Source organism: Malus sylvestris, chromosome 11 (genome assembly GCF_916048215.2).
Source record: "Malus sylvestris chromosome 11, drMalSylv7.2, whole genome shotgun sequence".
NCBI lineage: Eukaryota > Viridiplantae > Streptophyta > Magnoliopsida > Rosales > Rosaceae > Malus > Malus sylvestris.
The window spans coordinates 15,205,784-15,217,650 of NC_062270.1; the positions used below are offsets into that span (position 1 = coordinate 15,205,784).

At 40.7% G+C, this 11,867-nt stretch overlaps 1 protein-coding gene and 1 long non-coding RNA gene across 2 annotated transcripts; both read right to left on the minus strand.

Moving 5' to 3' along the window:
• Window positions 1-601: 601 nt before the first annotated feature.
• LOC126588532 (uncharacterized) lies at window positions 602-7,013 on the minus strand. The gene is made up of 2 exons (XR_007611508.1): window positions 5,222-7,013; window positions 602-4,307 (listed from the first exon to the last, which is right to left on the minus strand). It is a non-coding gene; the product is annotated as an uncharacterized LOC126588532 (long non-coding RNA).
• A 410-nt stretch (window positions 7,014-7,423) lies between these two features.
• On the minus strand, window positions 7,424-11,461 carry LOC126588526 (uncharacterized). Its single transcript, XM_050253629.1, has 7 exons — window positions 11,296-11,461; window positions 11,051-11,134; window positions 10,236-10,385; window positions 9,069-9,142; window positions 8,829-8,947; window positions 8,156-8,239; window positions 7,424-7,792 (listed from the first exon to the last, which is right to left on the minus strand). The coding sequence occupies exons 2-7, from the start codon at window positions 11,055-11,057 to the stop codon at window positions 7,741-7,743; spliced, it is 486 nt and encodes a 161-aa protein (XP_050109586.1). The 5' UTR covers window positions 11,058-11,134; window positions 11,296-11,461; the 3' UTR covers window positions 7,424-7,740.
• Window positions 11,462-11,867: the final 406 nt, after the last annotated feature.

Consider the following 11,867-nt stretch of genomic DNA (forward strand, 5'->3'; position numbering starts at 1 on the left):
TTTCATGGATTTCATGAATTTTAATTAATTCACATAGAATCCAGTGAATTGTAAAATGATTTTATATGAATTTTGTTACGAAGTTTAGTGGATATTTATGGAGTCCAATGTAGTTATTGGGCAATTCGTTTTTAAAATCTTTATTGAACTCACTGGAATGCAAGCTACAAATTCAATTCTTGCTCTAATTCTTCATCCTCCATTTCACTTTCTCGTTCATCTTCCTCAATTTCTTCATCCCCTATTTCCCCTCAATGTCTTCCTCCTCCAAAATCACTTAAGAAGAATACATGAATAGAATATTAAAAGGTTAACAATCTGCATATCTTCAAATTAAAGCCATCTATTTTTTGTTCAGAATTACAACATTGATAAAACCGTTGATCACATGTCTTGTCTTGCCAACTATAAAATCGCAGAAATAAAAAGAGAAAGATTTATGTAATCAAATTTGTCGTACTCAAAATGCAAATTATTGACACAAACACATAGCATATTGTCTGTATAGTATCTGGATAAAAGGTTTTTGAGGAAGCTGTTCATATTTTATTGGCTTGAAATATGGAGGACGGGTGCCTGATTTGAACCTCACACTCTAGAATGCATCAAAATCAACAAATTTATTAAATCCTACAAATTCCTTGACTTTTTGAATACCCTCATATTTGAAAAATTACTCTAAAAATTTGGATTAAATACCACCAGACTGTGACGGACTTTTTAAATCCAAATTGAATACAACCTGGATTTCACTAATTCAATTAAAATCTTAGTTGAATACCCATAAATTTTCAAACTCTTTTAAAATCTCACATAATCCTAATTGAATACAACCCGTAAATCAGCTACTTGACTTCAAACTAAACACATCGAACCTCACCGTCAAGCATCATCCCTAAAAAAGATGTGTTTTTTGGAATCAAGATTTTTTTGCTGGCTCTTGCCATAGAACTAACAATTCCCTCCGTCGGTTCTTTCCCTCCGCCGATCCTGCTGGCCCCCCGCGTGTGTTTTGAAACTCTTGATAACCTTCCGTGCACTTTTGCCCCTTTGCTGAAGTTGTCTGCACCTAAGTTTCTTATTTTCCTACCCCTCTCTACTAATTAGCCTTTTCACCAATGGATTTCTAGTGTGGGAAGTCACCCCCTCCCCTCCTTTCTTTAGCATGGTACCAACTTCTTATCCTTGGTTGGTAAATCTGGCAATCAAATTTTGTATACAGAATTTTTCGTTATTCGTTCATCTACGTGGCGCCAACTAAGATCACACGTAAGCAAAACTCATGCCACATCAACAAACATATCAGATGTTGGCAATGTGAGACTCGGAAGTTAAGTAATAATGTTAACTTTAGGTGTAGGGTCGGCACTGAGAATTTAGAGGTCCTAGGCAAGCCTTTGAAGTGGGGCTCTATAGTTATCTGACCTCCTACCTTTTGTAAATTGATATGTATAAAAAAGAATTCGATAAATACATGAAAAAAAGTCTATTTCTATGTCAAATGTCATAAAAATTAATATAAAAAGAATAAAAATATACAAACATTACTTAAATATTATACATCTCGCATTTATAGAAGTAAATGTATTAATTAAGTTTACATAATCTAATTTTTCAACTAATTCTTTTCATTTGATAAAATGGCTAAGCCATTCAATATCATAGTTGATCAAAGATAAGATTTGTACAATTTAAAAAACGTCTTTCTACAAAAGCAACTGTACTGTTATTGTTTAACAAAATTATATACAACAACAACAACAACAACAACAAAGCCTTTTCCCACTAAGTGGGGTCGGCTATATGAATCCTAGAACGCCATTGCGCTCAGTTTTGTGTCATGTCCTCCGTTAGATCCAAGTACTCTAAGTCTTTTCTTAGAGTCTCTTCCAAAGTTTTCCTAGGTCTTCCTCTACCCCTTCGGCCCTGAACCTCTGTCCCGTAGTCACATCTTCGAACCGGAGCGTCAGTCGGCCTTCTTTGCACATGTCCAAATCACCAGAGCCGATTTTCTCTCATCTTTCCTACAATTTCGGCTACTCCTACTGTACCTCGGATATCCTCATTCCCAATCTTATCCTTTCTCGTGTGCCCACACATCCCACGAAGCATCCTCATCTCCGCTACACCCATTTTGTGTACGTGTTGATGCTTCACCACCCAACATTCTCTGCCATACAACATCGCTGGCCTTATTGCCGTCCTATAAAATTTTCCCTTGAGCTTCAGTGGCCTACGACGGTCACACAACACGCCGGATGCACTCTTTCCATCCAGCTCGTATTCTATGGTTGAGATCTCCATCTAATTCTCCGTTCTCTTGCAAGATAGATCATAGGTAATGAAAACGGTCGCTTTTTGTGATCTTCGCTAGATTGCTCCGGTCATTAGTGTGGATAAGTATATAAATGGATAGAGATAGGAAAGCAAACACAAGATGTACGTGGTTCACCCAGATTGGCTACGTCCACGGAATAGAAGAGTTCTCATTAATTGTGAAGGGTTTACACAAGTACATAGGTTCAAGCTCTCCTTTAGTGAGTACGAGTGAATGATTTAGTACAAATGACATTAGGAAATATTGTGGGAGAATGATCTCGTAATCACGAAACTTCTAAGTATCGGAGTGTGGTGTCGTCTTGACTTGCCTTATCTGTCTCATAGGTAGATGTGGCATCTTCTCTGGAAGTACTCTTCCTCCATCCAAGGGTGGTATCTTTAATTGGTGGAGATGCACAAGGTAATGTATCAATTTCACTTGGAGCTTACTTGTAGTTTCAGGCTTGGTCAAGCGCGATACAAACCATGTAGTAGGAGTCCCCCAAGTCGCCGAGCTAGGGGGTCTGCTGAAAGAGGTGACAGACAAGGTAAGCAATCAGAGCTCCGACTGATTGTTCACCTTCTCCCCATCTTGCAGCAGCATGAAGGATAAAGAGAAGAAAAATGAGAAGAGATGATATGAGATACTTTTGCTTTTGAAGAAGTAACTTTCCACAGGCTTATTCTTGAACTGAGCTGGAGGGTTTTCTGGTTTCCTCCAGAGTATAAGGCCGACTGAAGAATTTGAGGGTCAAAACAAGTCCATCAAATCTAGAGTACGTTCCACCCTGCTGATATGGGATACTTTTGCTTTTGACAGAGTAATGGATGTATCGGCACGTGTGCTGTTACGCTTGTCTCCACATGCTTCCTTGTATCCTTCGCACTTGCCCTATCTGTTCCTCAAGCAGATGCGGAATCTTCCCTGGAAACATAAGATGTTGAAGATGAGTACTCGAGAGCAATGCCAGGTAAGTAATCAGGTAAGGGGTTCCAGGCAGTCAGTTCCTGGCTGGAAGCTTGATTCCAAGTGCTGACTGATTGCTCTCTTTCTCCTTGTCTTGCAGGTAAAAACAAGGCCAAAAGAAAAAACAGGGAAAAAGCATGATATGGGATACTCTTGCTTTTAACCCTGATGATATGAGATATTCTTGCTCTAGTATAGCTTGTTTGCAGAGGTATTATCGGGGGGAAAGAAAGCTGAATATTTCGAAAGGCTTTGTTGGGAGTGCCCTCTCAGATATGATGAAGGGTTGAGCATTTTTGCAGGTCTGCCTGTCCGTTGGGGATGGAGGTCGACATATATAGGAGTCTCCCTAACAACAAGTAGTAATGCTATTCCTTTACCCTGCTTGGTCATAGCACGGTAGTGGGAGCTGCCAGTTTCACATGTTTTAACTCTGTCAGAGCACTTTGAAAAAGTGGTCTGTGGTATCTGGCTCTCGAGATTCGGAGAACGATGTCTCTTCGATTTTTGAGAAAGCAATCATGTTGGGGGTCTGACTCTCGAGATTCGGAGAGCAGTGTCTCTTCGATTTTTGAGGAAGTAATCATGTTGGGAGTCTGGCTCTCGAGATTCGGAGGGCGGTGCCTCTTCGATTTTGGAGCAAGCAATCTTGTTGGGAGTGTTGTCTCGAATGTGAGTAAAGGTTGGACATGTTTGCTAGTCTACCTTGCCACGAAGCACAAAGGTTGACACATAGGGACTTTCCAATTATCCAGCAATGGTACTGTTCCTTTACCCTCTCTTCGATTTTGAGAAAGTAGTCATGTTGGGAGTCTGGCTCTCGAGATTCGGAGAACGGTGCCTCTTCGATTTTGGAGCAAGCAATCTTGTTGGGACTGTTTTCTCGAATGTGAGTAAAGGTTGGGCATGTTTGCTAGTCTACCTTGCCACGAAGCACAGAGGTTGACACACAGGGACTTTCCAATTATCCAGCAGTGGTACTGTTCCTTTACCCTTGTGGGTAATAATACGGTAGCTAGACCTTCAAAATTTATGTGTCTAAACTTTGTTAGTGCTGTTTCTTTGCTATTCTTTTACCTTTCTTGGTCAGAGCGATGTAGTGGGAGCTGCAAGCTTCACGTGCTCAACTTTGGCAGAGAACTTTGGCAAAGTGATCTGTGGTACCCATGAGTTATTGTTGCGTGTGGGAAGTGGGTGATTGAACAGTAAGATTCATGTGCTTTCTACTTCACCAGAAGTCTTCGACAGAATGCCCATAATTTCTGCAAAGCTGAGTGTGCGTGTGACAGGTGCTGACAAGGCTAGAAAAGTAGGTGCCTCTTTGATTTCTGAGATCGGCCCTCGTGGTCTCTGAGCAGCCCAGCTTTTGAGAAAGCGAGCGCCTCTTCGATTGATTCGGAGAACGGTGCCTCACCGATTTTTGAGAAAGCAATCATGCTGGGGGTCTGGCTCTCGAGATTCGGGGAGCAGTGTCTCTTCGATTTTTGAGAAAGTAATCATGTTGGGAGAGTGGCTCTCGAGATTCGGAGGGCGGTGCCTCTTCGATTTTGGAGCAAGCAATCTTGTTGGGAGTGTTTTCTCGAATGTGAGTAAAGGTTGGGCATGTTTGCTAGTCTACCTTGCCACGAAGCACAGAGGTTGACACACAGGGACTTTCCAATTATCCAGCAATGGTACTGTTCCTTTACCCTCTCTTCGATTTTTAAGAAAGTAGCCATGTTGGGAGTCTGGCTCTTTAGATTCGGAGGACGGTGCCTCTTCGATTTTGGAGCAAGCAATCTTATTGGGAGTGTTTTCTCGAATGTGAGTAAAGGTTGGGCATGTTTGCTAGTCTACCTTGCCACGAAGCACAGAGGTTGACATACATGGACTTTCCAATTATCCAGCAGTGGTACTGTTCCTTTACCCTTGTGGGTAATAATATGGTAGCTAGACCTTCAAAATTTATGGGTCTAAACTTTGTTAGTGCTGTTTCTTTGCTATTCTTTTACCCTTCTTGGTCAGAGCGATGTAGTGGGAGCTGCAAGCTTCACGTGCTCAACTTTGGCAGAGAACTTTGGCAAAGTTATCTGTGGTACCCATGAGCTATTGTTGCGTGTGGGAAGTGGGTGATTGAACAGTAAGATTCATGTGTTTTCTACTTCCCCAGAAGTCTTTGACAGAATGCCCATAATTTCCGCAAAGCTGAGTGTGCGTGTGACAGGTGCTGACAAGGCTGGAAAAGTAGGTGCCTCTTCGATTTCTGAGATCGGCCCTCGTGGTCTCTAGGGAGCCCAGCTTTTGAGAAAGCGAGCGCCTCTTCGATTTCTGAGATCGGCCTTCGTGGTCTTTGAGCAGCCCAACTTTTGAGAAAGCAAACGGCTCTTCGATTTCTGAGATCAACCCTCGTGATCTCTAAGCAGCCCAACTTTTGAGAAAGCAAACGCCTCTTCGATTTCTGAGCAGGCGCCTCTTTGATTTCTGAAGCTCCGTCGAGTGCAGATTTTTATAGGGGCTGGCATTAAGTTCCAAAGCACACTTGAATCTCCACCAGTAGAAGCTTCATTCTTGCACTTCTAAGATCTTGATTTGTCCGACCTCTTCTCTCTTCAACACCTTTGAAAATGTCTGGCCCCTCCGACCGTCGTTTTGACTTGAACCTTGTTGAAGAGGCAGCCCCGCCTTCTCCAGACAACATATGGCGCCCATCCTTCGTCTCCCCAACTGGTCCTCTTACCGTTGGGGATTCCGTGATGAAGAATGATATGACCGCTGTGGTGGTGGCCAGGAACCTTCTCACTCCCAAAGATAACAGACTACTTTCCAAACGGTCTGATGAGTTAGCTGTTAAGGATTCGCTGGCTCTCAGTGTTCAGTGTGCAGGTTCTGTGTCTAATATGGCACAACGCCTATTTGCTCGAACCCGCCAAGTTGAATCATTGGCGGCTGAAGTGATGAGTCTCAAACAGGAGATTAGAGGGCTCAAGCATGAGAATAAACAGTTGCACCGGCTCGCACATGACTATGCTACAAACATGAAGAGGAAGCTTGACCAGATGAAGGAAACTGATGGTCAGGTTTTACTTGATCATCAGAGATTTGTGGGTTTGTTCCAAAGGCATTTATTGCCGTCGTCTTCTGGGGCTGTACCGCGTAATGAAGCTCCAAATGATCAACCTCTGATGCCTCATCCTTCTAGGGTTCTGTCCAGTACTGAGGCTCCAAATGATCCCCCTCCGGTGCCTTCTCTTTCTGGGGCTCTACCGACTGCTGAGACTTCTCCTAAGCAACCTTTGTGAAGGCTCCCTCTTGTGTGTTTATTTTGACTCATGTATATGTACATATTTGTAGCTTATCGGGGATATCAATAAATAAGCTTTCCTTCATTTCAACGTATTGTGTTAAATACACCAAAGCCTTCTTCGCTAAGTTCTTTGAATTTTCTTTTGTTGAAGCTTGTATGTTGAAGCTTTCTGAGTGGAGCATGTAGGTTGGGGTAGTGTTCCCTTAATTTCCCGAGTGAGGAAAACTTCTTGGTTGGAGACTTGGAAAATCCAAGTCACTGAGTGGGATCGGCTATATGAATCTTAGAACGCCATTGTGCTCGATCCTGTGTCATGTCCTTCGTTAGATCCAAGTACTCTAAGTCTTTTCTTAGAGTCTCTTCCAAAGTTTTCCTAGGTCTTCCTCTACCCCTTCGGCCCTGAACCTCTGTCCCATAGTCGCATCTTCTAATCGGAGCGTCAGTAGGCAATTAAATCTTACAAATGTTCGATTCAGCCGCTCAGCTCAATGAGCTATTTTATTTAGACAAAAACTCAAAATCTGTAAACTTTTTATTTGAACAAACACAAGGTTTGAAATATTATTATTTTACACACACACACAGAGATATATATATATATATTTAGAGAGCGGGGGATTTATCCAGCCGCCTACTTCAACTATCCTTAGAGCCGGCCTTGTTTAGGTGGGAAAGTGAGTTTCAATTCAAATGCTAGTCCGTCTCCGTCCAATGGGCAAAACGTTATATGGCTAAAGAAATTTCAAGGGGTACTCCACGTCATAGAACAAGTGGAGGAAATAATATATTTTTAAGTGTTTCTCCACTTATTTTATGACACGGAGTACCAGCTTAAATACTGGACACTGAAAAACTTCTCCATATGACCAATGTATTTCATGGGTCACGGGCTAACAACTAATTTCCAGTTAAAATTCAAGATGCTCGCTAATCTACGCTTGGCCGCTGGCCATTCACTTCTTCATTGTGGTTTTTTCTAAGTACATTATTGCACAATCATTCAAGAGCACAAGATTTTCTAATAAATATGAATCCTTCGAAACTGAGTACATGATAAAAATATTAGACACACCCACATTAGGCATACCGACAGGTCGATTTCCACAAATGCAGCATGAAACTGACCAGGAGAACCATATTACTATAGTCATATGCCCTGCTACTCGCTGGTTTAGTCCTTTTTCCTGCTCTCCATTCCCTGCTTCAAGGACTCCAACCTTTTCCTGCACAGTTATTGCAATGCTATTGAGGATAGAGGTCCATACATTACTTAGACTGTATGATGAACAGGTGATGGCTCATCAAATATGAATCAATTGGCATGGTTGCACGGATAATACAAAGATTTAACTATAAGGAAGAAAAAAAGTTTACAAACTGAATAAGTAAAGGATTATAGTTCATCAAATACTGAATCTATCAACCGATTATTCACAGATTCAGAAAAAGAGAAAGGAAATCTAGAAACTGTCATCTTTTACCAATAGACGTACATGTGCAGTAGAGAGCAATCAAGTCTTGGTTGTCAACAAAAAAATCCTTTCAAGTTTACTCACGAAAATTCAATTATTTGCAAGATAACATACTTGGTATCTGTAAGGCGACCATGCAAACTCCATCTCTGGCGAAATCCGTCTATGCCTTCAAGTCCACTAGCAAGAATCAAACGCCTATAGAAACATAATGATTTCCAAAGTCAATTAATGCTTAAGATTCATATAAATAAAGGCGATAAAGCAAGACATACTAAAACAATTATGGTTCTATAAAGATAAAAGGACAACAGTACCAGTGTTATCCATAGCACAGGGTAATCAGAAGACTTTAAGATTTCAAATAAAACACAAAAAGGTACTTATGCAAGTTTTAGATCATTTAGCTCTCTATAAAGCTTATCCACAGAACTTTAAAAAGGGTATAGCTTAGGCAGACAACCAAGAAAATCATACTTGGAAGTTGGACTAAAGCTTGTAAACAACTCTGGAAATTTGCAATTTTTGTGAACTCCTGAAACATAACTAAAGCAAAAACTAACCATAGGGAATTATATAACTATAAACCTATTGGCAGATGCATAGCGCACATGAATGTGTGAATGAATGAATCAAGGAACCATTATCAGGAAGACTACTACAAAAAGGAAATAAGGTGGAAGCTAGGCTGACTGGTGAGGCCTACAACTCATTGCTTGAACTAAAACACTACATGATAGTACAACTATCAAGCAAGGGCCCCTACACTAACCATTTGAGAACATACCTATCAAATGATGTGACCTCTTTTTCGAGTTGAGAAGCTCTTTCCTTTGCTTCATTTAAAGGCATTGATAACCCTAGTTTGCGCTCACTGTCCTGAAGTCGTTTTCTTAGTTCCCTATCCTGCAATTCAGTGCAAAAAAAAAAAAAGAAACAGCAGAAAATCAAATAATCAATCCTACCTCAATACACAAAATGAACATTGTAGACATGCAGAATACAAAATTCATAGTAAACATCTCACCCTTTTTTCAGCGCACTGTTTATACATAACAAGCTCATCTTGACAGAAGGGCTCAATATCATTGATTTGCAGGCCTGCAGTCTAAAGCATAATCACTACAATATACTACCTACCAACAAAACTTTATGGTAATCAGGAAAGTAACACATGATCATAGGTGTCTCTGACAATTTTTCCAACAGTCAAGAAACTGGTTCAGCCTATGTATATTTTTAACAATGTTTTAAGAGGTGAAGGCGTAGGTGAGGCGTTTCATGAATAACCCTGCCTAGGTGAAAGCCTTGAGGTGTGAGGCAAAGCCTTACGGGACCTAAAATTTAATCAACAATCAAACAAGCAATCAAACTGACGAGTGACCATATAAAAATTAGAATACTAAAAAACTTACATGAATTTTGAAACAAATAGTAGTGGTGTGGATAATTTTGGAACAAATTGAGGTATGAGATTGGGGTAAAATTGGGGAATTGGGTGAATTGTAAATGGGAGAACCCGGTATTGGGATGGGGAAGAAGGGGGGACCTGCTAGGGGTCATAAAAAAAAAATTTAGACTCGGCCAAAACAACGTCGTTTTGGGGGGCAGTCTTTAAAAAAAAAAAAAACCCCCAATCTTTCTTCTTCTTCGTGAAGACGCCACTGCAGCACAACACAGAGTCAGCCCAGCCTTTGACTTTGAGGGTCCCAGGAAATTTCAAGCAAGGATTCAGATCGATGAAGGGTCCTGGGAACTCCCAGCCAAATGCCTCAGGTGCGCCTCAGCCACCTAGGCATGCCTCAACCACATCTAGGCAAGTTTAAGCCTTCTTCCACTGGGCGTAGTTGTTTCCACCGCCCCGCCTCCAAAGCCGCCTAGGTGCGCCCCGAGGCGTGTTTTTTAAAACATTTTATTAGGATGTAAAAAGGGGATATAAACAAAAAGTTCAAACAACTTTTAATGGAGTCACTTGTAGACCCAGCTTTGGTATAGACTGGAAGAAGAAGTTGACTTGTACATACTGAATTTCAGGGTTATTGACAAGGACTACGGATAACCCCAATTCCAATTACTTTAAAGGCTTAACACAGTGATGACCTACAGACTAGGAATTTGAAATACTCTCATTTTGAATTTTGGAAAAAGCAGACTCCTCAAAATATCACAACAGAAATAAAAGCACAGAACTTACACAAAAATAGATTCCTCAAAACCCCGTCGCACAAGTCAACACCTTCAAGCACATGAGAAGCAATTTCTGGTGGAATAACTGGTGATGGTGGGCCTGTCATCAGGTCATCGCCGACCATAATAGTTTCCTCCATAGATGGCTGTGAATCAACTGAAGACCCAAAAAGGGAACAACAAAATGATGATTATAACTCAGTCACAAAATTTGGACAATAATCATTGCCTAGAAAATTTTCCGTCATTCTCATCAATACAAAAAAGGAAAAAGGAAAACATAACAAGATATTTTTGGACATGAAGTATTTCGATTGAGGTCAAAACCTCGAAGCAAGAGCTTGTTATTAATTGTGCAGACTGCAGGCAATAATTGAACAATCCGATACTGGAAAAACGCCATCAAGTAGCTGTTTCTAAGCAATGGTTTTTCCAAAACTCTTAATCAATTCAATAATGTGGAACAACCCCTAACCATCTATCAACAGATTAATGCTGAGAAAAATTAATAAAGATGTGGAATGAGCCCTTGTCAAAGAAAGAGTTCCCTTTTTTCAAATTTCATTTCCAAGCCACCGGAACCAAAATCTCTAAGCATCAAATAGCCTATGCCAATTTATGTCTCAGCATATTTCTACATACAGGCAAGTATAATAAAGAAAGAAATCGTCCCGAGTGTAAAAAGTATAGACAATATGGGAAAATCAGACCGTTACTGCAGCACTAAGGTGTAATTTTCATCAATTAACGCATATGAAAAGTAAAAATTGTCAGAACGAACACACATAAATTACAGAGCAATGTAATAGTTTTGGCACATACCATCCATGGCTGCTTTCTTGTTTGTGACTTTCCACGAACACAACCCAAGCCCAAACAGACTTAAGTACCGAAAATCAGGCCAACCTGGAAATCAACGAAATGAAAGAAAATTGAGTAATTCCGTGAAGAGTGGTTGGGGCATTTCATCAAACACATTGAGGGCATTGGGACTCTCGTCCAAACCCAATTAAGTCAGGTTGTCTGGATAATGTGAAGTGTGATGATAGAGGGAGAAAAGAACCAACCGGTAGGTAGTAGCAGAAATTGCAGAGCAGAAATTGCAGCAAAGATTGATCAAAGCTACTCGTCGCTACTGATGGAGGAGGAGCACTTCAATGACCAGAGACTGGTATTGTCTTGGAGGGAGGCGTTCTCAAGTAGCAGCCGTTGGATCAGTTTCCAAGATTGCGATTAGATTTCTTTTTTTTTTTTTAAAAAAACAAACAATATTATTACTAAAGGCACTTTCACTATAGGGCACTTTCAATATTATTAAAAAACAAACAATATTATTACTAACTGCAACCTTGGCAGATTGACACACCTTGACCTGAAATGTCCACTTAGACTCCGAATTGAGCTGTGTTGCCCGACATCGAGAGATGATGAAGCCATAAGTGTAGTGATGTGGACAATGCGAGTAAATTTAAATCTCAAAATGCCTAAATGCAAGAGTGGGCATGTGAGTGGGAATGAACCCATTTCACATGTAATGTTAGAACATAAGTAAAGTATAGTAAAAACAATGTTCTAAAAATCGGCCTAGGCAGTGCATAGGCGCTGGGCGTGGTAGTGTCGATGCAATTAGGCGGTGCAT